Genomic DNA, 26,480 nt, shown 5'->3' with positions numbered 1-26,480 from the left:
GCCTCCTTACTCTGTTTCCTCTTCCTAGAAAGCTCTGATCGCACATCTCTATTGATTAAAATGCATGAATTTTATCAAGCTCAGTCTCAAATACATCTCTCCTTTCCCATGGCAGTCAGATGCAGTTGCTCCTACTCTGGTTTGATGACAACATGTTTAGGGGATGTTGTTATGCTGCTTGACATGGATTTGTTTTCCTACTCTTATTGTTAGCTTTTTGAGTCTTTTGCATATCGTATAGCACAAAGTTTCCTTCCTGTAGAGGGTGCTAGGTGAAGAAGCGGAATATGATCTGTAAGGAGACTGGGTCTATAAGAATGTGAAAAATCCATTTATTCATTCACTCAGGTGTTTGCTGGGTGCCTACAGTATGTAAGGTACTGTGTTAAGGACCTAGGATACGCAGAGCAGTATGGCACAGTACGCCCCCGTTCTCGGAACTCAAAATTACATGCAGGAAAAGTCACATAAGGAATTATACCATGAAAAGTGCACAACAGTAGAAGTGCCTTCGAAGTATTGGAGTGGTGGGACTTCTTACCTCTATTAGGGTAGATAGGCTGGGGCTCAGGGGATAATGGTGGGGAGGGAACTGAGCAGTTAGGAAAGGCTACCTGTAGCTGGGAATGTCTGATTTGGGTTTTGAAAACTGCATAGGAGTCACCAAGGAAGGTGGGAAGGTAAGGAGGGATTGGAATGGGATGGAAAGATAATCCAAGAAATCTGCTGTTTGTTCTCAGAGGCTCAGCACACTAGGGCAACCTGGTCACCAAATGATTATTTTCTGTCTCCAAGTGAAATATCCTAAATGACAAAGTCCTTTGATCCCTTTGAAAGAGAAAGGGAGAGGAAGCACCTCTCAGAGACTGCTTTTGACTGAAAGTCATTCATTCTTCTTTTCTTTTTGACTGTTTTGTAGAGAAAGTCTGTGATTGCAGTGAGCTTCATAGCAGCATTCCTCTTCCTGCTGGTGGTGCGCCTTGTGAATGAAGTGAATTTTCCATTGCTACTAAACTGCTTCGGACAACCTGGTGCAAAATGGATACCATTCTCCTATACATACAGGCGGCCCCTTCGAACTCACTATGGATACATAAATGTGAGGACGCAAGAGGTAAGACCTCAGAGGGTTACATAGGGTTTGAGGGTATCCATGGTAACAGCTTTTCTTTAGGAGCAAGGTGGCTTGCAATCAGTGAACTCATTACTCTCTGCCCCAGTGAGCTTCTTTGGGTCCCTGACATTTTCTGTTTTCTCCTTCTTGGACATTTACTGACACACGTCTAAAGTCTGCTGCCCCTCCTACATCAAATCTTCTGATTCACTGGCTTCATGTGGAGTTGAGGAAGCAATTACATGTTTTCCTGGTGGTTTGTGGCATAACATACATATCTTTCCATTTAGAAACTCTGATCAGCAGTTACCAGCTGGAGAACTGGCTGGCTTTATTTCTTGGAGGTCAGCTGGTTGGGAACGGCTCTTTGTAGAACTGCAGAGAAGCATTTATACTCGTTAAAACTCTGTAATCCTTAGACCTGGAGCTAGAAAAGGCCAAGCTGATTTAAAAATTCTCAGTGGCTGCAGAGAAAATGGGGTTTAAAGAGTTTCCAAATTTAAAGGGGTTAAAATCATTCAAATCCTATAATCACTGAACCTCTAAATCTTTGTAGCCAATTGATGGTACAGAAGAGGATGGAGGTATATTGACAAGTAGAAAGTATACACTGTGCCAGCACTTTTGCAAGCAAGGATTTGTGTCATGGAGCGAAGTAGAAATAAAATGGACCTCACAAAATGTATGAAGTGTATAGAAGTGATTAATAAAATTGTTTTCACCGTTTGTTTCAATGGAGTGGGATGAATGCGAGGTTAATATTCATCGATGCCAAGTCCAAGCCTGTTGGAAGTTGTTGGTGACAAAGGTACAAGTCATTAGTGTGTCTACATCACTGGGAAGAGTTTTGGATCAGATCCCGTTGAAAGGTCATTTTTGCAAAGATACGAGAGAGGAGAGTTACCCACAGAATGCTACTCCCATCCCAAGAGTTATTCTTAGCATCAGGGAGGGATGTTGAAAACTGGCTTGGTCCAGACGCTTTTGTAGGCAATTTCATGCCTGAGTCATTGCTTCTGGTTAGTTTGATTCTTTGAAAATTGTTTCTATATCTGCAGGATTTACAAGCTTTCTATTAGACCTTTATAGTTAAAAAAAAAAAGGCACCATTAATAACATAAATTTTTAGGAGCCTTGATGTTTATCCTTTAATTGGCTTTGAATTAATTTTTTTAAAAGTGTCTACTGCTTGAATTTGTTGAGTGTCCTAATAAATTGATTACCTGTATAAAAATGTATCTCTTAGAGAATAGTTTGTGTTTCACTCTTGTCTTTTGCTACTTTTATTTCTGGCTGTCGTTTAATATCCTATAACTCTACTGGATTGTGTTAATCATTTCACAAGTGCCTGTCATGGGTAGAAAATGAAACATGTGACTGAATTGTCTCACGAATTACTTTCATGAGGGAAATCCCACCAAAGAGCCTTTCATTTCTTTAAATGTTAATAGACTGGATTTTGGAGTGTTAAGGGGAAAACTGACCTAGGGCTGCAGTTATTTAGTTAGACATATTAACCAGCCACCTTTGAAATTCTTTTGGTATAATTTTTAATACAATGACTTTACTACGGGATATTGATCATTATTTTGATCATGTGGAGGTAATTTCTTGAGAGGGAACATGATTACTGGATAGAGTTTTTAGACTACAGAGGCACACAGGCATGATTTGAGTGCCAGTTCTCACACTTACAAAAACAAGGTCAACTAGCAAGTTATTACGAGGATTAAATAGGACAAAGTACATGAGGTGCCCAGTTCCAAATTGATGTTCAATGAATGAGTTTCTTTTGCTGTCCCAGTACTTACCAGTTATGACATGAAATGCTCAGTGTGAACAACACCAAAATACCAAAGTCTAGAGTACCAGACTTTAAATTTTAAAGGATCTGGATTCAGGAAGTAAACATATGAAGGAGTTCCCAATCTCATTAGAAATCAGAGTTTTGCAAATTAAAACCACAATGAGAAGGAAGAAAACAGCACAAGGAGGTAAATGTACACTAAATGTCAGATTGGCAAAACATCAGGAATCCAACAATACCAAGTGTTGGTGATGATGTGGAACAATAGAAACTCATATATTAGCAGGGGGAACAAGCACTTTGGAAAAAACAGCTTCCCATTATCGATTAAAGCTGAAGATCTGCGTACCCTATGTCCCAGCATTTCCAGTCATCCGTATATTCACTAGAGACATCCATGAGCACATGCAGTGGGAGGCGTGGATGACATGTGTATCAGCATTATTCGTAACAGCTAGGACCTGGAAGCAACCACATGTCTCTCAGTAGGAGAATGGTTAAAATTGTGCTACATACACTGGAATACCACACATCGTTGAAAAAGAGGAAATTGCAGCCATATGTGATAATACGTATGAATCTTAGACAAACATAATTTTGAGCAAAAGATGCAAAAAATGAGAGAATACAAACAGTGTGATTCAATTTATAGATCACAGGAAGAGACAAAACTAAACGATGTTGTTTAGGGAAATGTATAGGAGGTAAAACTAAAAAGGAAAAAAAAGAGCAAGGGAATTAGATATCACATAAGTGAGAAGAGCAGTTACCTCTGAGAGAAATGTGTGGTTTGTGATTGGTGGGAGTTTCTGAGATATCAGCAACATTCTGTCTCTTGATCCAGCTGGAAGTTACATGGGGGTTCACATTCTGAATACTTATTAAATATGCATTCATGTTGTATGCACTTTTCTCTATGTCTATTTTATAATAAAAAATTAAAAATACATTCTGAGCCCATGTAGGATATTTAGGGACTGGAATCACACAAAGCGTTTTCATCTACTTTAACAGCAAGAAATATTTAACTAAAAAAAGCAATGGGATAGTAACCTATTTAAAATAAACTAAAAATATTTGAAATAGGCAATTTCATTTTATGTAAAAACTAGCAGATATACAGCTAACTTATTCCTCTAGTCTATGCATGATAGAAAGGGAGGCCCCATGCTGTGACATTAGTACAAGTAATAAGCAGAAAATTTTGCATGGAAGTTGAAAAACAATGTATAACACTCCAAAAGAATGACAGATTTTCCTCCAAACTCAGATAGTTCTAGGCTAAATTGGGAGGAAAACAAGTTTTGGTGACCCTTGTTGATTTCATCTTTCCTTCTCAAAATTCTACCCTTCCCACCCCATGTCTGTGCTCTACTCTTAGCCCAAATTCTCTGTGCATTAGTCATCACCAAATAATGGCTTCAAGTGCAGGCCTTGCCAGAGATAATTGTATTAGACTATTAGACTCAGAACGAAAAATCTTCAAGAGCCAAAGTAATATAGCAAAAATGATAAGTGGTGGATTTGATGTTCTGGGGCAAATAGCTATAATAGTGGCCCTCAAATTTTGCTTCAAAGATAACTACACACTCCTGTGTGCCTATTCACTCTATTCTAATCCGGAGAAGGGTCAATAGCGATGGCTGAGCTGAGTCAAGTGGTAACCAAGATGCTCTATTTATTTGAAAATCTTGGTCCTTGAGGTTTTTTCAGAAATTTCTCAGAAGAAAGCACATGCTTTCTAGAAACCACCAGAAGTCCAAGAATTTTTTTAAACACATAGACATGCCAGCAATGATTTCCAGACTTAGAGCATCTGCAAACATGATCATTGTTGATGATGGTTTTGTGGCCCAGTGCTTTAGCTGGATCAGACATTGCTGCCACTAGACAAAAATTTTATGAGCGGAAATGTTTACAAGAAAGAATGTCTCTCCACTACTGTCTAAAAAAGATGGGGCGTGGGAGTGGCAGGATTAGGTTGAAGATTTCGCGGACACTGGAGAGCTGAGTTGCTTGGGAGCAAAATTTGATTCTCTTGTTATCTTTAAAAACACACCATTGTAAAGCAATTATACTCCAATAAAGATGTTAAAAAAAAAAGAAATAGTAAGTGAAAAATTAAAAAAAAAAAAATAAAATAAAATAAAAAACCAAAGATGAGATGAGTTCCGGTCCCTTTGGCTTGGCACAAGCGGAAGTATAAGCAGTCTCATGAATCTGTGACAGTCTGTCGTGAAGGCCTCCCATATAGTAAATTATACCCAGTTCAAGCTCAGCTTCATTTTATCAATTCACCTAGTTTTTGAATGGTCTGCTCCCAAAGGAAGTACAAGAAGTAAATGTGCAAAGAACACAGGAGAGATAAATAGATGGACTTAGTTATATTTCATATGGTTGGAGTATTTTTTTTCTGGTCCAGATCCATAAAAAGGAATATGCAGTGAAAACTATGAGGACTAATCTAGAAGAGTTAAATTGAAAGAATTAAAATACCCATCCCATCACAATAATGACGGTCTAAATATAATACAGTTGGTGATTGGCTCCCATTTTTTGCCCTGTCCCCCTTCCCTTTCCTAACCAGTGTAGGCTAAAGTTCTTATATTTGGGGGAGGAGAAGTCTTGAGAAGCAGGGAAACAAAATGAGTGCCAACTAACTCGATGAGTGCTGAAATGCTGAAAGTCCCTGCTGGCCCCAGAACCCAGAATTCCTCATCAGTACTTACGTTTGAGCTGCCCGCCACCAGGAGGTAGTGCCATGCTGAAGCTGGGACCGGGAAAGATTTAGATTTTGCAATAGGTCCTATACTTCCCCTGTGTCCCACCCCTGCTTTAATCCCTGACCTGCTAGCTGTTCATACTTGCCCTCTCATGTCACTACTGGTTAATAATGCAGCCTTCCATTTTAACAGGACTGAATTTGAGAGAATCCCCTTATAGCTTTATGGCAGTTACTGTATTATCCTTTGACCTCGGACATGGTAAAAAGCGTATAACATCTATATGTGTTTCAAAAAAAAAAAAAAAACCTCTGCTTTCTCCTTAATGCAAGTTTTAACGATTCATTTTAAATTAATTGCGGCAGAAAAAAGGTATAAAAGACCAAAGTACCGCAGGGCTTGGTTCCAGGTAATGGTTGTTTCTCCCTGTTGAGATCTTGTCAGATTTTGAGGAAAGAGAAGGAAATGAACTTTAGGCTAGATTCTATCTGTAATTTCCAAACCATGGAATCAGTCATTGTGTTATCTCTTTTGTGGTGACCTGGTGTGAGACATTGCTCAGAGCAAGCGACCTGCAACTCGTTTGCATTAACTACTAGATAAGAGAATCAAGCTCTGGAGTTCCATAGGATGCCACAGCCAGATCTTCCTGGTGATCAGGGGGGTGACAGATGTCTCCATCTGATAAGAGAGCCCTAACACATTACAGCTGCGGAGGATTTCAGGTACTTGGGGCAGAGTGCTCTTTCAGGTGGTGCTAAAGATGTGCTAAGTGAAGAAGCACAGGATTTCTAGAACATAGCAATCAAGTTGCAGGGCTTATATTGGTTTGCTTAACAATTTAATGAGGCCGAAATATGTCTCTTATAAAAAGAGAACATTTTAAAGCTTCAAGTAGACTAAATAAGAATACTTAGGATCAGTTGCTGTGACAGACAGGCCGCACTAACCTAATTAAAGACGTGCATAACATATTGATGTTGCAATAGCATTTCCCGAATTGTAGTTATAGCGACAATTAAGAAACAGAGCTGACTTTCTTGGAAGTAAAAGCACACACTCCACACATTCAAATAAATGTACACGTGTAACTAAAGCTGACATGAATAGGTTTTCGGTATTTGGGAATATAGACTTTGGATTTTACATAAGTATATTGAGAGCAATTATATGCAAATATATGTTCCAAAAATTTTAAACTGATCAATTTACTTGTTAACTGAAATCTGAACATTCCATTTGTGTAATCGTAAAGCAAAATAACTTTCAACTATTGGCTTGTTATAAGAAAGGAAACACCTAAATTAAAATATAGCAAAGATTACTTCCTTGGCATGGGCATATTGGTTTCGTCATTTTGAAGACAATTTATCTTTTTCCTAAGCATGAGGGAGTGTACTTATTGAGTGGAGACAAGATTATGTTTCTCAATCTGGTTGTGAAAGAGCAGCTCCCAAACAGTGGCCAGATCTCAAGGCAGTCTAAGCTCCACTGCCAAATGAGAGGGACGGACACTGCTGCGGGTGATAATTCCAGAAAGCTTTTGTGGGAGAGGTGAGCCACGTGCATAGCGTAAGGATTTGATGAGACTGAGAGAGAAGGGAAAGTAGAGTTGAAGAGAAGAGCGAAAGTTTTGCACTGGCCATTTTCCTTCGGCTCCTACCACTCCCAAGTAGGCCAAGAGCGCTACACTTAGCCATAGTCAACTAACGTCTGCACTAGGAATCACCACCGCCTCACACTCTGTTGATTCATTTTTCACCTCTCTCTGGTTCCATTACCCTTACTTTTTATCTTCCAGTTCCCTATATTGTTTGGTTGGTTACCCAGTCTTGGAGTGCTCTTACCTTGATCCTGATGCCACGAAAACCGTATACGAGGTCACTTCTAATAATGCTTCATTTTGTGTACCGCTGACAAGGACGTGTCACCCCATGTTCAAGGGGCTCCTGAGGCACCGCCATAGGCCTGAGTGCTCCTCTGACTTTCCAGAGAAAGAAATCAGACACCTGTGGGGGCAGTAAGTAGGGCAATCTGCCTGGAATGCAATTTACTCTAGGGGATAGAAGGTAGAGGATACATTCACTGGGTAATTATGATCTGGGGATGTGAATGGGATCCCTGGAAAAGGAAAAACTACACTCTTACTTGCAAAACAGTAATGCATATGTACAATGTATGTATCCATCCATAGTCATGAACCACTATGTAAAATATACAGAAAATAGATCCGTATGCACATACATGCATGCAATATATACATGTACGCATGCTCACAGGACAATTTACACTTTCTCAAATACAAACATACAGAGACTATATACATATACACTATATTATATCATAAAATGGTTAATAAATATAATTATCTGGTTAAGTATATATAGTGCCTTTTATTGGTTGCCACTGTCCCTTTATTACAGAAACGATCCCTTCCCTTCTGACTACAGGGGTGAGCAGAAGATTCAGGCCAGTGATTGACCAATCTCTTGACGGGTCAAGGGGTGGACATATGGCCTGAGATGAGCCATTCTGAACCCTTCCCAGAGTTTATTGTTTTTCTGTGTAATGCTATGAGAAAGGCCCTCTTTTCTTTTTAGTGGTAGAGCTGTGGAGATATGATTCTCTGGGTGTCAGTGGCTGTGTTCCCTGGAGAGAATGAGACCAAGACGTTGAGAGAAGCAGAAACCAGTTGCAGAGCTCAAGCAAGGGCCTGGACCGTACTCTAGTGCTGAGACCAGCCATTCTTGAAGTCAGCCTACCCACCTCTGTGGTTTGACTGTAGAAGCCAGTAAATCGCTCTCTTTCATGTCTGCATGTTTCGATTATGTTTTGGTCATCTGCAACCACAAGAATCCTAGCTGAGATATATATACATTACATATTATAGTTATTTGACAGCAACAGCAACCAAACATTCTGAATCTCATCTTTAAACAAGTGCTGCCTGGAGGATGTGAGGAGTTATCTTTCCAAATCCATGTTTCAAACGTGCTGGGAGGCCGAATATGAGAAGACACATCCGTCATTCCATCAGTTGGCTCAGGTGTCTGCAGAGATGTGCCCTATATATCTCCCTGCTCAGGGACATATGTTTAGGAAATTAGTTTGTCCTTTTGAGGTAGGAATGTGAAGGTCACAATTTCCCAAGGTTATAAAGCCAGAAAATGACCCGATAAGACTCATTACTTACTGAATTTCTAGTCTTACTCAACAGATTAATCATATAGTTTTATGATGATTATTCAGATGAAATCTTCCTTATTGCTATGAGGCATCATCAGTCAAAACAGATTGATTTTTACTTTACAAATCACATCTGTTATTGATGAAAGATCTGGTATTATCATGGTTTTCAATGTTGTAATTGGTTCCCCAGGAAGATATAAGGGAATTTTATTCATCATCCAACCTTAGATAGAAAAATGCTCATTTGCCAGTTGTATGTTAACACTCTTGAAAGGGGCGTATTAGAAATTCAAATATCAAATTACCTCATGTGTGACAAGCAAAGAAAAACAAAACAGAGTACCCACAAAGACCACCCTGACTTGAAAGTTGAAAAAGATAATAGAACTGGGGCCCCAATGGTAAGAGTTTTTGTTCATCTTTTCTCAAGTTCCAGCTAATAGCCTGACAGAGTGACTAGCACAAAACCATTCATCAAGTAGCAGTTCAGCCACCAAATATTGAATAAGTCCTTGTTCAGTTCCAGACAATGTGCTAAGGCTCAACAATGAACTCCACTTTAAAGAAAAATTAAGATTGGGGTTCACTACGGAAGAGAAAGAGATAGGTTTGGTTTGATTACAAGTATCCTGGAACAATACCACCTAGAGGGCATTGACATTTCAGCATAACAGATTTATTCTGTTGCTGTTAAGAATAGTGAACATTCAAGTAATTTCAACTAAACGATTGTATTCAATACCTGGAAGATAATTTGTCACTAAGTAGATGGCATCAGATTGTGATTTCTCATTTTCCAGAGTAGGCTCACAAAGGCTTACTGACAAAAGAAAAATATTCATTAAAAAATTTTTTATTTCAAGAGTAACTATATAGCTCCTATATTAAATATTATTCCGTAAGGCTTTGGAAGAGGTTTATCTAGTTAATTGAGTAATCTGGCTAATAGAATATTTTAAAGTATTTAACAAACATATTATTTAAAAGGAAAATGAAATTAAGAGTTCTGGTCTGGCAATACGATGGCCTGAGATAACCTGACAATTCTGCTGTAACACCAAGACATGCTGGATAAAATAGGATGTATTATTTACTGCCCAGCTGGCTTTGCTAGAAAGGAGGGAAATCGTCAGGCACCAGAAACTGAAAAGGAATGGAAAGAGAGGTATAAGCCCGAAGACTGATGGTGTGGTTTCCTGGGAGTTTATCAGTATCAGTGACTGAGGAGATGGGTTATATCCACCGTACAGGTTAGAGGGCAAGGCCTGGGTCCAGCAAAGGCAGAGAGTGAGAAACCCCCCTCCCCCATCCTAAAGCTGGGCTTTTACAAGCTTTCCCCAAGTGAAAGGTTGGGCTAGGAAAGAAATCATGAAAACTGGCACAGAAAACAGATGAGGAAGCTTATTTATATCTTTGGTCTTTAGATAACAAAAAATTGTCCCTGGAACTTCAAAATGCCAGACGTGTACCCTAGTGGTTTTACAATTTGAATTTTACTGCTTGCACTTTCTAGGAACTGTGCAAGCTGAGAAATCAACCAAAAATGTGGTCCCTAGCTGGTAATAAACTGGAGCTAAAGGAATTGGGACTCCTCTAGAGGGTGTTCCCATAACCCAGACACAAGGGATTCTTAGAATGCACTGTTAGAAATTATAAAACACAAGGAAATGGTCTATTTATTGTGATTATTCACATGCTTTGCTATAAAAAAATATGACTGTTTGACTACGATGTGTTTCCCTATGCCCAATCGTGGTGTTTCATAATATACTGAACATTTGCTCTATCATCCTCCTCAACTGAAAATTCTGAATTCCAAAATATACCTAGTCAAAAGAATTTGGGATAAGGGATCATAGGCCTGTGTGTTTAAACACCTCACACACCATTATCTTTTAGTCCTTACAGACAACCTACTATTTCACTAATCTAACTCATTTTCCAAGGCCCCAAATTGGTGATGCTATGCCTGTGACTTTGGTTATCTTGTGAGGCAAAGGAAGAGACTGAGAACGCCTTGGTCAGCAAATTACATTAAATGGTTTCATGGAGGCTTTATCCATTCAAGTCGGAAATCTCATTGGATCACACTTGCTGAAGCCACTACGTGCTGGGCACTTTGCTAGGCTCAGGAATTGTAAAGACGAGAACACTCTGTCTAAAACTACAGAACAATTTTTCTTAATGTTAAATGGTAATAAGTGAGATAAAGTAGTATATGCAGAGGATTATTTTAACTCTTTATATGTAGACATAGAAAGAAGTTTTGGAGACGATACCTCGAAATATTAACTGTAGTGGTCTATGTCTGGGTGGTACGTTTTAGGTGACCTTTTGCTTAAACATGTTTTCCAGTTTTTATACAATGAGCACATATTGCACTTATTACTAGAACAAATTACTAGAATTAAATATTTTTTAAGCAATATCTATCTGTGAAACACAGATCTATCTGTGAAACAGCTGTTTCTGTTATCAAAAAAAATAGAATTAAAAATGTCTAGATAGGTATATTGTTTGGAGTACTTTTAGAAGTGAGTATTCTTTTACTCCGTTGTGGCTTGCTTATAGTGACTTCCTTCCAAAGTACAACATGGAAATGGGAAAAAAAGTAATTTTACAGTGGAGAAACTTGACAGACTCTACCTGAGCCAGGTGGTCAAGGTCAACATCAATAGCGATAAATCATGTTGGTAGTATGTTCCCTTAGGAAGATGTGATGAAAATGGCAGTTTGCCTCTGAAGTCTTCTTTCCCCAAACCCATAACCCCTGACTAATGAGAAAAACACCAGAGAAAAAACAAGGAAAGTCTGAGAAACTTCCAGAGCCTTGAGGATCCTAAGAAGATATGTCTACTAACTGTAATGTGGTATCCTGGATGGGATCTTGGAACAGAAAAAGGGCTTTAGGTCAAAACTAAGGAAATCTCAATCAAGTATGGACTTTGGTTAATAGTAATTTACCAGTATTGTTTCATTCATTATAACAAATGTATCATACCAAAATACGATTTTGATAATAGGGATAACTGCATGTGGGGTATATGGAAACTCTGTATTGCCCTCTTATTTCCTGTAAATCTAAAACTGTTCTAAAATTTAAAAAGTTATTGTAAAAAATGGATTTGGGTTTTTGACCTGTGTATCTATCTGGAAGGCTGGGATTGCCATTAACTGAGATGGAGGAAGACACAGAATGAGTGGTTGAAAATAGTTTGAAATATATACTAGTCCAGCTCCATAGGGAAGGGATGTATAAGACAAATACATTGCGAATACATCATTGTTTTAATTTTCTATACCGAATACAACATACTTTCGGGGAAAAAAATAAGTATTATAGAAATAATTCCTGCCTTCTCCTCAAAAAACTTATGAAATACAGGTCCTTCAAAGATTCCCCCAAGAATACATGTGGAAGTCAGTGTTAGCTTTTAAATTCCTCTTAGCTGTACTCATACACTTCAGCAGTTTCTTTTATTGTACAGCAAACCACTTTTTTGGCAATGTAAATTATTTGTGGAATTTCTGGGAAGAAAATGTACAAACTAAACAACTTTTTGGTCATTCCATATAGTATTGTATTTTGCCAATAACTCTTTCTAATAAAGTTTAATAATATTTGTTGGATTGAGGACACTTAGCTATCAATAACAGTGATGCTGATGGTGGTAATAAGCCAACACATGTAGTGCTTACTATGTGCCAGACATTGTTCTAAATGCTTTACATATACTAGTTTATTTAAGCCTCATAATAACCCTAGTAAGTAGGTATTATTATCATCCCATTTTTCAGATGAGGAAACAGGGGCATAGAAAGGTTAAGGTGGAGTTGCTGAGACTTATATCCTGGCTCCAGAGTTCCTGCTCTTGATCACCACACATACTGTCTCTCGTAATAATAGCTACCATTTATGTAATCACATCTCTGCTCTGGAAAGGCTTATGAAACTTGAGGATAAAGAGAGGGACCACTTTTCTCCTCAAAAAATGCCTCTTTCACATTCCTTATATATGCCAGAGATAGGCAAATGCTCACTGAAGCATTTTGATAATTTCAAAATGTCCTGTATAGGTTATTTTGCCTATAGTTTTAGTACATGGAAATACTGCGCACAAATGTTATATTTTTCTCGTCTTTGTTATTTCTCCCAAAACCCTTGAGACAGAAGTACTTTTATTTAAATATCCTGTTATGCAATCATTTTCTATATATTCTTTCTCTATATGCACATATTTGTGAAGTTGTAATTGTGGTGTATGTAAAAGTTTATGGATATTTTTTACATTGCTAACCATTTATCATTACTATCCTACAATCCTCTCTTTCCCTTTGTTTTGGGAAGCCCATTTCATATATATATATATATATATATATATATTTATGTTTCGATTTTCATACACTGTGAAATGATTACCACAGTAGGTTCAGTTAACATTCATCTTCTCATATAGATACAATAAAAAGAAAAGAAAGAAGAAAAGAAAAAAAGGATCATACAATTCTAAACACTTTTCTGAAAAGTATCTGTTTTGCCCACAATTTTTTTCTATTTTTTAAATCAAAATATAGTTGATTTACAATATTGTGTTAGTTTCAGGTGTACAGCAAAGTGATTCAGTTATATATGTATTTCTTCAGATTATTTTCCATTCTAGATTATTACAGCATATTGAATATTGTTCCCTGTGTTATACAATAAATCCTTGTTACTTATCTATTTTATGTATAGTAGTTTGTATCTGTTAGTCCCATACTCCTAATTACACCCCCTCTTCCCCTTTGGTAACCATAAGTTTGTTTTCTATGTCTCTGAGTCTGTTTCTGTTTTGCATATAGATTCATTTATATTATCTTTTAGATTCCACATATAAGTGATATCATATGATATTTGTCTTTCCTTGCCTGACTTACTTCACTTAGTATGATAATCTCTAGGTCCATGCATGTTGCTGCAAATAGCATTCTTTCATTCTTTTTTTATGGCTGAGTAATAGTCCATTGTGTGTGTGTGTGAGTGTGAATGTATATATGTATATATATGTATGTATGTGTGTATATATATATATTTTTATTAGCTCTATTTTCTGTGCTCATTATTTTGGTTCATTGATCAACATTTGTTTTTGGTAAATACTATTTTTTTTTTTTTTTTTGCGATACGCGGGCCTCTCACTGTTGTGGCCTCTCCTGTTGCGGAGCACAGGCTCCGGATGCACAGGCTCAGCGGCCATGGCTCACGGGCCCAGCTGCTCCGCGGCATGTGGGATCTTCCCAGACCGGGGCATGAACCCGTGTCCCCTGCATCGGCAGGCGGACTCTCAACCACTGCACCACCAGGGAAGCCCGGTAAATACTATTTTTAAAATTATTGTTCCTTGTGGGATTAGACTTGCTTCCTCTTTGCTCAACTTTTTTTTCAGAATATTAATTCACCTCTACATCATTTTGTTGAACAAAATGGAAAGTCTCAGTTGTATCAGCCAACTATGTGCATAACAGTGTTGTGTAACAAATCACCCCCAAACTCAGTGGCTTAAACAATAATAACTTATTCTTGCTCACTCTTCTGTGGGTCAGCGGGGATACTGCCCATCCAGTGGGCTCTGCTGGGCTTAGCTTCAAATATGCAAGTTAGGCCCAGGTCTGCTTCCTGTGTCACTCTTCACTGATGACCTCTGGGCCAACTGGAGTATATTCTTCTCACGGGGAAGGCAAAAGCACAAGAGATTAAGCCCAACTTTGGAAGCACATTGCAAGCTTCTGCTGGCTTCACATCTGCTGACATCTCATTGACCAAAAGCAAGTCACAGAGCCAAGCCCAATATGAAGATGCAAGAAAGTACACTTCACCCACCATGAGGCCAAGGCAAGTTACATGGCCGAGTCCAACATCATTGGAGTGGAGTGTACTCCTCCTATGGAGGTCAGTGTAGAGAGAATGCATATTTGCTTCAAATAACTTCATCTACCCACACTAGTGAAATATTGATTGGAATTGCATTATATGCTAACTTAATAAAAAACAAATGTTTTAATAACAGTTGCTCTTTCTATTAAGAATGTATTATCTATACAAGTAATTTTTAAGTAATTTGCTGAAAAAGCATGTATATACATTTTAAACAAAGTTCTTGTGGCATCTAATAGGAGTTCAATAAATGTATGCTGAGCTGTTTTCTTTTTCTTATCTTTAGTACAAGCTAAAATCATATTTATAGCTGTTTAATTTTGGTATGCAGAAATGCTATTAATTTCACATATTTGTCTTGCATTTTTTGCTATACTAAAGAGTTCTAGTTAAGGTTTAGAAGTTTCCTTTGGATTGCTCTGGTGTGCAATCTCAATGTTTTTAAATGATCTTTTTCTCATTTCTTTTCAATGTTTATTGCACTGACCAGAGCTTATCAAACAGTTGCAAATTTTAAAAGAGTGCTTCTAATGCTTGGTCACTCAGCATAAAGTTGACCTGACTGGGTTTTCTTTACCATATTAAGGAATAACTCAATTGGTTTTAAAATTGTTTTTCTAAAATTGTATCTATATGTGTTGAATTTTATCAAATGACTTTGGGGCCTATATTGAAATGACTATGATTTTTCTCTTGAAACTTATCAAGATGGTACTTTCTTGTTTTAAACCATCTATGCCAAATAATTTCATCTGTTTCATGATGTATGTATTAGGATTCTCCAGAGAAACAGAACCAACAGGATGTGTGTATATATACAGAGATTTCTTTTAAGGAATTGGCTCATGCAGTTGTGGAGGCCTGGTGAGTTGGGGCAGTCCACTGTGCTTGAGACTCAAGGAAGAGTTGCAGTTTGAGTCCAAAGGCAGTCTGCTGACAGAATTCCTTTTCACTTGGGAGAGGTCAGTCTTTGTTCAGTTAGGACTTCAGCTGATTGGATAAAGCCCACCCACATTATTGAGTGTAATCTGCTTTACTCAAAGTCCAATTCAAATGGTACTTGCATCCAAAAAAACCTTCCCAGAAATATCCAGGATGATGTTTGACCAAATACCTGGGTATCATGGTCCAGGCAAGTTGACATATGCAATTAACCGTAACAGTGTGTATGTAAGTCTTTTAATGAAGCATTGAATTTGAAAATTTTTCACAAATAGTCTCTGAGTTATGTAAAATTATTCTCCTATATTGTAGATAAGGAAACAGAGACAAGGACAGGTTATACAACTGGCTCCAAATCACACTTGCTCAAAATGGCAGGGCTGAGTCTTGAAATCCAGACTCCAGAGCATCCGATGTGCTGAAACATTATTCTTTATACCGACCCTACTTCCTTTGCTCAGGGTTCAATGGCTTAGATCTTTCATATATGTCTTGATTGCTTTTGTTGATGATGATGTATAGGAGTTGCGATTTTTACTTACTAGTATAAGCTGATCTAAGTCGATTATGGTGTCACAGTTCACATCTGGACTGAGAACAAAAGCGAAGCCCTCCTGAATTTTTACTGTATTGTACTGGCAGGCACAACAATTAGAACACCACCATTCTTGCTATCTTGCTGATGAATTGACCTCATTATTCTCTCCTTAACATTTTTCAAAAGAAACTGCTGTTTTATGAGTTACTTAAGCCCTGTTTCAAAAGCAGTATGGTTGATAACTGTATTTCATCCCTGGCTGCACTGAGCCTTTGAACCCTGTATTCTTGAAACAATATGAGTGTTCAGACAGGATGTGTTCAGGACAGCCTTTCCGTGTGAAAATATTGACTTTCTCAAATTAAAGAACTTGGCGAATATGGTAATATATTCTCTTGATTTTAAATTAGGTGGAAGTTGATACCATCAGAAATCCACAGAGGATGAAAATGAGGCACAGTTTTAGGTGCCGAGCTATATGCCAAATAGCCCTTGTGTTTCCTTCTTGAATATCTCCTTCAAAGAGGCAGATTTGTCTTTGATATCCATGGGAGCCACATGAGTATGACCTGACTCCAATTGCCCTCATCATCTCCAGAATTTACTTGTTTATTTATTTTTAAATAAATAAGTGCATGAGTCTGTGGTCAATTTTCTTACTTGCTTCTTGAAACCAGCATGATCATTATAATTTTCCTTTTCATTAAATAACCCACTCTCAGCCTGTTCTTATTATCCCCACTTAGAAGTTGGGAATGGAGTCACCTAACATGAGGTCATTCATCTCTTCAGTGAGTGGCGTGCCTGTGTTAAAAATACTTATGCTGACAAACCCTAGGAATCATGGCAACAGAATAATATTCACCATCTGAGCCACCTTGACATTTTCCTGCTAGTAGGAAGCTTTCTTTTTTCTTTTTTGCTTTTAATGTAGAAGAATGCATCTTAAATTCTGTAGGCTACATAATCATGCCCGTGAGCTTTCTCTTTTCAATGTGTCCTGCCCCCATGACTAGTTTTTTTTTCCATAAGTGATGTTAAGTATGCAGAAAGCCAAGTAGGAGATTCCACTTAGGATTCCTTCTCTTAACTGTTTCTCAAAGCTTATGTGGCATAACTACTAGAAAAGATGTTAGAAGAAGAAGAATATATTCTATATTGGCCCTTCAGTTTCTCGCCTTCATGCCTTAGTTCAAACTGGCAAGCTTCTGCTGTCTCCACATGTAGAAAATATACCCATTCCACAGAGCCCAGTCCAAAGGCCATTTCCTCCATGGTGGTTTGCCTGATTCTCTGTAAAGTCACAGCTCCTTCTTGTGACCCTCTTCAGCACTTTTTGTTGTAACTAATAATGATAAACACTTGTATAATTCTTTACGCTTTACAGTTTATAGACATATTATCCCATTTAATAATTTTGTGAACTTGATATGTTCTCCACTTTGAATTGAGAACATTCAACCAATGAAGCACAGAGGTTAAGTAATTTGTTAAGTGCCACACAACTATCCTCTGTCTTCTGACATCACATCTCTTCCTTTGTCAGGTATATCCTGTTGGTCTCAAATCATCATCTTCTTAGCTAGCCCTTATTAAGTACTTCTTTTCTCCAGGCATTCTTCTAGGTGGGTATATGCAGCAGAAGTAAAACCTAACACCTCCTTCCAGATACTCACATAGTCTTCAAAGGAACCCCACACAATATTATTATCCCACTATTTACAAATAGTAATCCAAGGGACAGAGAAGGTATATAACTTATTCAAGGTCAGATAACTGCAGGAAGCTACTGGGAATGCCAGTTTTCCACACCACAAATATGGTGTCTAATTAATGAAAATGCTACAATTGCCAGAGGCTACCCTTCAGCCAGCAATGCTACAGGAAGATTGAGCCCCATTTCCTTCTGCAATTCACATTTTGCAGGAGTGCTTTCCATTGGCAGAATGTAAATGGCATCCAGAACCGTAGTGGCCAGGAAATCTGGGAAATGTAGCTGTTAGTTTTCCAGCTCTTGCTATGTAGGATGGAGAAAGAGCACAGAAGGAGGTAAAAATGGATACTGAGGACCAAAGGACATTAGCTAGCATAGCTGTGATAATTATGTGAGGCTATTGGCCATTCCTTTTGAATAAGACGCTTTTAAAATGGTCATTGAATATTGAGTCCCTCAGATTTGCTGTGGTTTCACCCAACCAATGGAAGGAGACGAACCACTGCATAGTTTGATGTAAAGAACAATTGCTTTTTAACGAGTAGTGGAACAGGATGGAGGAAGGAGTGGATGTTTTCTACAGCTCATGAGGAGAAACTTATTCTAACTTTATTGGAAAATTAATCACACAAACAGATGCCCAGAAGGGTATATCCAGATGCATTCCTGGTTGCAGTCACTCACTCCTTCGACTCTCTAAGTAATGATTGAGTAGAAACTTTCTCCCCCTTTCCTGTTCAAATGCTACATCATTAGCATTACTTCTTGTCCATAACTGTTATTTCCTAAACGTTCTGCAACTTATCGATTTAAATCCTGGATGAATTGCTATCAATTCCTCATCTGACCGGTCACTCATTTCACGAATCATTTATGGGTTCCCATTCTGGTAATGGTCTTATCCTGAAAATGTCCTATCACTGTCTTTTCCCTATGACTTCCAACTGATTAGGGCAAATTTTTCTCTGATGAGTAAGTGTCTCAAGTGGATCTTTGTTCGAAAAAGTGTCAAGACTCCTTTTATGGGGAATTAATGTAAATGCAGACATTTATTTACCAAAGAGTGTTAACTTAAGAATTAGTAGCTAATAATCACCCTACTTGTCAGTGTATTGTGTCTTTCCTGATTATTCCCCTCTTTTTATAAAGAAACCTGCCTAGAATATCTCATGGATTTACTCCCTCAAGTGTGCTTTCATGAAGTTTCCTGGAAGATTGATTGGAACACAAGGATTTCAGTTCATGGCATCCAGTTAATCAGCTCAGATTTGTTAAAGTCGTTAGTGCTATAAATTTCCTTGTGCTCACTTTCACGATTTTCCTAACCTGGAGTTAATTCTGTGGCAGTGCATCAGTGTGGACAGGCTACCTTTCACCAAATGAGTGTTTTGAATGGAGCTTCCCCAGGTTAATGACAGTGGGGATCCCCAAAGGGAAAACAAAACATTTGGTTCAGATGTCTTGTGGGAGCTGAACCTGCTAGAATGCTCCTCTGGAGGTTTCATCACTAATTGGCCAACAACTGGAGCCTGCACCCCATCAATTCCTCTTCACGGAAGCTTTGGGATGTGGTACACTTTCTTTATCCAGCCATTTCCTTTTTCTCATTTTCTAATTCATGAAAAAGACCCGGAAACATTTGGAAAACTTGGGACTCAACAAATTGTGAGATTGATTTTCCTCTGCTGGTCCCGTAGTGCTCAGATTGAGATAAGGTACTTAACTTCACTGAACTCTAAGTTACCTTGTATAGAACAGAGTCGATACCACGTCCTTGGAAAGAAATAAGGCCGTGATGAATCAGGTTTTTATCATGTGTAGGCTGTGCTAAGTGTCTCAGGGCTAATGGCATTCCCTGAGGTAGTGGATAAGGTGGCTGCAAGGGTAGAGCCTGTGTTTTGAATCAATCTATTAATACGACTAGTCCTTAAGACCACTCAGTCTATAGACTCTGACATCTGCCTGCCTCTCAGCTTATCACTCATTGAACTCCCTCCGCATGGTGCTCAAAGCTTTGGCCATGCTGAATCACTTTGAATTCCAAAATACACAATGTATTTCATGCCTTTCTGAATTTTCAAATGTCTGCCCCTCCCCCTCGTTTTCCTGGTGAGCTACTACCTTCCAGGCCTTTTCTGATTACCTTCTTCTCCTTGGTGTGCTTGTGTTCCTAATGTAGCCTCTACCTATTTCTATCAGAGCACATATAACCATTTATTCCCATCACTTGTGTGTAGAGCTGACTTCCTCTATGTACCCATAAACTCCTAAAGGTCAGGTCCTCTGTATATCTCAAGTCCCTTCCATTCCCTTCCTGTCTGTAGTGGTGCCTTCACACAGAGAGAAGCACATGCAAAAATATTTTTAAATGTTTGAGTTTCAGAGTAGTATTTATTTCAACCCTAACAGAAAAATGAATTAGTTTTATCCAGCGATGTATCTCTCCTCAGTTATAATATGTTCAGTGGGTGTGAATGCTCAGGAAGATTTGTATTTCGTAAGAATCACAGGAAGGAGGACAGTGATTGGAAGGTGTGAAGGCAGATTGAGCTCAATATAAGTAACAACTTTATGACATTAAAACTGTTCAAAATTCAAATGTGCTATGTTGTCAAATAACGAGGTCTCAATGACTGGAAGTATTTGTACCAAGACTCACAGGGATGCTACCAAATATATATTCTTCTATTGATTTGGAATACATGCTTTGCCAAGATCCTTTCTAATCTTAAGATTCTTTTTTTTTTTTTTTTTTGCGGTACGCGGCCCTCCAGCTGCTGTGCCCTCTCCCGTTGCAGAGCACAGGCTCTGGACGCGCACGCCCAGTGGCCATGGCTCACGGGCTCAGCCGCTCCGCGGCACGTGGGATCCTCCCGGACCGGGGCACGAACCCGTGTCCCCTGCATCGGCAGGCGGACTCTCAGCCACTGCGCCACCAAGGAAGCCCAAAGATTCTATTTTTATCTCTATAATTTTGTTCAACTACCATTAAATTCTCATAATTGCCAATTATGGGTTTGACATCCATCAATTTATCTCAACCTTCATTTAAAATTTTCTTATTAATCAGTCAATGAAAAAATTATCTTCTGCCTCTCTTCTCAGTGAATCTAGCTATCCTTGTTTATGCATGTTTTCACTCCCTGTCTATATGTATTGTAAAATTCCTAAGACTTTTATTAATATCTTTCAATTTAAGAAAACAAATACTTGAATGATGGGCCAGATGCAGTAGGAGATAGAAAGAACATATGATAATGACTATGGTAGCTAACATTTATCAAGTGCTTACTGGTAATTTACGTATAAGAGCACACTTGTCACAGCGATCTTATGTGGTTGGTCCTATTTTCTCATTTTATAGATTAGAATACTGAGGCACAGAGAGGTTAATTAATTTGCCCAAGATCATAGAGTTGCTAGGTGGAAGAACCCAAGCAAATCTAAAATCTGAACCTGTAACCATTAAGCATTGCCTACCTTTGAGGAATAAATTTAGTAAGATAGTATCTCTTACTTCAAAGATGATTTCAGCTGGTAGAATTACATGTGTTTATTATATACTGGATAAGGCAGCCCTTGCTAAAGATTTCTTCTTTGAAGCTTCTCTTTATTGTTATTGCTTTCTAGTATTCTGACATTGGCCAACCAAATCCATGCTTACCTAATTATACCATTTATGATTTTCTAAACTTGCTATCTAACTATATATCTATATTTTTTTTTAATTTTTAAATTTTTATTGGAGTCTAGTTAATTTACAATGTCATGTTAGCTTCAGGTGTACAGCAAAGTGAATCAGTTATACATATACATATATCCACTCTTTTTTACATTCTTTTTCCATATAGGCCATTACAGAGCATTGAAGAGTAGTGTTCCCTGTGCTATACAGTAGGTCCTTATTAGTTATCTGTTTTATATATAGTAATGTGTATATGTCCATCCCAATCTCCCAATTTATCCCTCCCGCCCTTACCTCCAGTAACCATAAGTTTGTTTTCTACATCTGTAACTCTATTTTGTTTTGTAGATAAATTCATTTGTACCCTTTTTTTTAAAGTTTATTTTTTATTTATTTAATTTATTTTTTGGCTGTGTTGGGTCTTCGTTGCTGTGGCCTTCCCTAGTTGCGGCGAGCGGGGGCTGCTCTTCGTTTTGGTGTGCAGGCTTCTCATAGTGGTGGCTTCTCTTGTTGCGGAGCTGGGGCTGTAGGCATGCGGGCTCGGTAGTTGTGGCTCGTGGGCTCTAGAGCACAGGCTCAGTACTTGTGGCTCACAGGCTTAGTTGCTCCACGGCATGTGGGATCTTCCCAGACCAGGGCTCGAACCCGTGTCCCCTGCATTGGCAGGTGGATTCTTAACCACTGTGCCACCAGGGAAGTCCCCATTTGTACCCTTTTTTTAGATTCCACATGTAAGTGATATCATGTGATTTCATCTTTGTCTGATTTACTTCAGTATGACAATCTCTAGGTCCATCCATGTTGCTGCAAATGGCATTATTTCGTTCTTTTTTATGGCTAATGTTCCACTGTATATAAGTACCAAATCTTTGTCCATTTCTCTGTTGATGGACATTTAGGTTGCTTCCATGTCCTAATTATTGTAAATAGTGCTGCATTGAACATTGGGGTGCATGTATCTTTTCAAATCTTTAGTTTGAACTCATAAGGATGTGATTCTGTCGCCATGTTTATGTTAATTCTCCTCCACTGAGACGTTTCCATTTATATTTTGCTTTTGTGGGAACCATAATAGTATGAAATAACCCAATGACAAATTGACTTCTTCTATAAGCACACCTAAGTCCCTGGAAAGTATAATTTAGAGAAGCAATTTTCAAACTTTAATATTCATCAGATTCACCTGAAGCATTGGGTAAAATACTAATTTCTGGGCCCTAATACAAGGTTTCAGAGTCAGTAGATCTGAGGCCAGTTTCAAGAGTTTGCATTTGTAGTATGTTTCCAGATAATTCTCATGCTTCTGGTCCTGGCACCATACTTTGAGAGGCTAGGCTTTTCAGAGGTTAGGCTGTGTCACAGATATCACAGGTATTTTTAGAAAGCTTCACAGGTGATTCTAATGCACACTCAGGAGTTACACATATTCATAGTATTATTCCAGCTCTTTCAAAATACTTGAGTTGATGCCATTTAATCCTCTACTGACTTTGTTAGTTTGATCCAGAACACTCTACATTTTTCACTATTTGATAATATGTCTGCATCTACTTGCTTCAAAAGGTCGTTTGGGAGTAGAACTCTACCTGATGCCTACCTCAATAAAGACCAAGCAAATAATTAACTGAGGTTTTTAATACCTACTTTTCCAAATTATGTTTTCCAATTGTCATAGAGCACGTAGCAGATGCTCAAGGAATGTTTGTTAAGTGAATGAATATCTCTTACAGGGAAACCTTATTCTACCAGCCTAGACTGACTGACCACCTATCTCTAACCATGCTGGAGTAAGAATAACTTATTCCTGGTAAAAATCATTAATTTTATTGATCCAAAAGAGCCATGTAAAATTGTTTTCCCCTTCTTACTTGCTATTTTCAATGTTGTCAGTTTGGGCTCAGCCAGCAGTGCCACAGCTGAAGGGGCTGCATGGATTTTAATAAGGACTCCTGTTTTGGGGAAAGAGAATAAGTGAATCTGGAACGCAGGGTCACACTTTCAAAGCCTGCCTGACATGAGGCAAAGATTAGAATGCTAGGGCAGGCTGAGAAGACTGGGAGGAAGCTGCAGTTTCTCACCGTGGATTTCCTCAGAGTGCCATTAGCTTACCAAGAAGAACTCAGGGTAGATTGCATTTACATAAGGGAAGCAAGACAGGGCTCAGTTATCTTAATTTCTTTTCTTTTTTTTTTTACATCTTTATTGGAGTATAATTGCTTTAAAATGCTGTGTTAGTTTCTGCTTTATATCAAAGTGAATCAGTTATACGTATACATATGTTCCCATATCTCCTCCCTCTTGCGTCTCCCTCCCTCCCACCCTCCCTATCCCAGCCATCCAGGTGGTCACAAAGCACCGAGCTGATCTCCCTGTGCTATGCAGCTGCTTCCCACTAGCTATCTATTTTACGTTTGGTAGTGTATATATGTCCATGCCACTCTCTCACTTTGTCACAGCTTACCTTCCCCCTCTCCATATCCTCAAGTCCATTCTCTAGTAGGTCTGTGTCTTTATTCCTGTCTTATACCTAGGTTCTTCATGACATTTTTTTTTCTTAGATTCCATATATATGTGTTAGCATATGGTATTTGTCTTTCTCTTTCTGACTTACTTCACTCTGTATGACAGACTCTAGGTCCATCCACCTCACTACAAATAACTCAATTTTGTTTCTTTTTATGGCTAAGTAATATTCCATTGTATATATGTGCCACATCTTCTTTATCCATTCATATGATGATGGACACATAGGTTGTTTCCATCTCCTGGCTATTGTAAATAGAGCTGCAATGAATATTTTGGTACAGGACTCTTTTTTTTTTTTTTTTTGCGGTACGCGGGCCTCTTACTGCCGTGGCCTCTCCCGTTGCAGAGCACAGGCTCCAGACGTGCAGGCCAGCGGCCATGGCTCACGGGCCCAGCCGCTCTGCGGCACGTGGGATCCTCCTGGACCGGGGCACGAACCCGGGTCACCCGCATTGGCAGGTGGACTCTCAAGCCCGACTCTTTTTGAATTATGGTTTTCTCAGGGTATATGCCCAGTAGTGAGATTGCTGGGGCATATGGTAGTTCTATTTGTAGCTTTTTAAGGAACCTCCATACTGTTCTCCATAGTGGCTGTACCAATTCACATTCCCACCAGCAGTGCAAGAGTGTTCCCTTTTCTCCACACCCTCTACAGCATTTATTGTTTCTAGATTTTTTGATGATGGCCATTCTGACTGGTGTGAGATGATATCTCATTGTAGTTTTGATTTGCATTTCTCTAATAATTAATGATGTTGAGCATTCTTTCATGTGTTTCTTGACAATCTGTATATCTTCTTTGGAGAAATGTCTGTTTAGGTCTTCTGCCCATTTTTGGATTGGGTTGTTTGTTTTTTGTTATTGAGCTGCATGAGCTGCTTGTAAATTTTGGAGATTAATCCTTTTTCAGTTGCTTCATTTGCAAATATTTTCTCCCATTCTGAGGGTTGTCTTTTGGTCTTGTTTATGGTTTCCTTTGCTGTGCAAAAGCTTTGAAGTTTCATTAGGTCCAATTTGTTTATTTTTATTTCCATTTCTATAGGAGGTGGGTGAAAAATGATCCTGCTGTGATTTATGTCATAGAGTGTTATGCCTATGTTTTCCTCTAGGAGTTTGATAGTTTCTGGCCTTAGATTTAGGTCTTTAATCCATTTTGAGCTTATTTTTGTGTATGGTGTTAGGGAGTGTTCTAATCTCATACTTTTACATGTACCTGTCCAGTTTTCCCAGCACCACTTATTGAAGAGGCTGTCCTTTCTCCACTGTATATTCCTGCCTCCTTTATCAAAGATAAGGTGACCATATGTGCATGGGTTTATCTCTGGGCTTTCTATCCTGCTCCATTGATCTTTCTGTTTTTGTGCCAGTACCATACTATCTTGATTACTGTAGCTTTGTAGTATAGTCTGAAGTCAGGGAGCCTGATTCCTCCAACTCCGTTTTTCAAGATAGCTTTGGCTATTCGCGGTCTTTTGTGTTTCCATACAAATTGTGAAATTTTTTGTTCTAGTTCTGTGAAAAATGCCAGTGGTAGTTTGATAGGGATTGCATTGGATCTGCAGATTGCTTTGGGTAGTATCATCATTTTCACAATGTTGATTCTTCCAATCCAAGAACATGATATATCTCTCCATCTGTTTGTATCATCTTTAATTTCTTTCATCAGTGTCTTATAACTTTCTGCATACAGGTCTTTTGTCTCCTTAGGTAGGTTTATTCCTAGATATTTTATTCTTATTGTTGAAATGGTAAATGGGAATGTTTTCTTGATTTCACTTTCATATATTTCATCATTAGTGTATAGGAATGCCAGAAATTTCAGTGCATTAATTTTGTATCCTGCTACTTTACCAAATTCATTGATTAGCTCTAGTAGTTTTCTGGTAGCATGTTTAGGGTTCTCTATGTAGAGTATCATGTCAACTGCAAACAGTGACAGCTTTACTTCTTCTTTTCCGATTTGGATTCCTTTTATTTCCTTTTCTTCTCTGATTGCTGTGGCTAAAACTTCCAAAAGTATGTTGAATAAGAGTGGTGAGAGTGGGCAACCTTGGCTTGTTCCTGATCTTAGTGGAAATGCTTTCAGTTTTTCACCATTGAGGATGATGTTGGCTGTGGGTTTGTCATATATGGCCTTTATTATGTTGAGGAAAGTTCCCTCTGTGCCTACTTTCTGCAGGGTTTTTATCATCAATGGGTGTTGAATTTTGTCGAAAGCTTTCTCTGCATCTATTGAGATGATCATTATGGTTTTTCTCCTTCAATTTGTTAATATGGTGTATCACGTTGATTGATTTGCGTATATTGAAGAATCCTTGCATTCCTGGA

General features: G+C 38.4%; 1 protein-coding gene across 11 annotated transcripts in view; it reads left to right on the top strand.

Annotated features, from left to right (window-relative positions):
- Positions 1-26,480, top strand: part of ST6GALNAC3 (ST6 N-acetylgalactosaminide alpha-2,6-sialyltransferase 3) — a 766,015-nt gene that overhangs the window by 264,037 nt on the left and 475,498 nt on the right. For all 11 annotated transcript variants that reach the window (XM_060304140.2, XM_060304142.2, XM_060304134.2 and 8 more), the window contains one exon: positions 920-1,114. In XM_060304140.2, the coding sequence (XP_060160123.1) occupies positions 920-1,114 (195 nt within the window). The remainder of the gene's footprint in view (positions 1-919; positions 1,115-26,480) is intronic.

The sequence above is a fragment of the Globicephala melas genome, chromosome 1, assembly GCF_963455315.2.
Source record: "Globicephala melas chromosome 1, mGloMel1.2, whole genome shotgun sequence".
In the NCBI taxonomy this organism is placed as follows: Eukaryota; Metazoa; Chordata; class Mammalia; order Artiodactyla; family Delphinidae; genus Globicephala; species Globicephala melas.
This window is presented reverse-complemented; position numbering and strand designations above follow the sequence as displayed.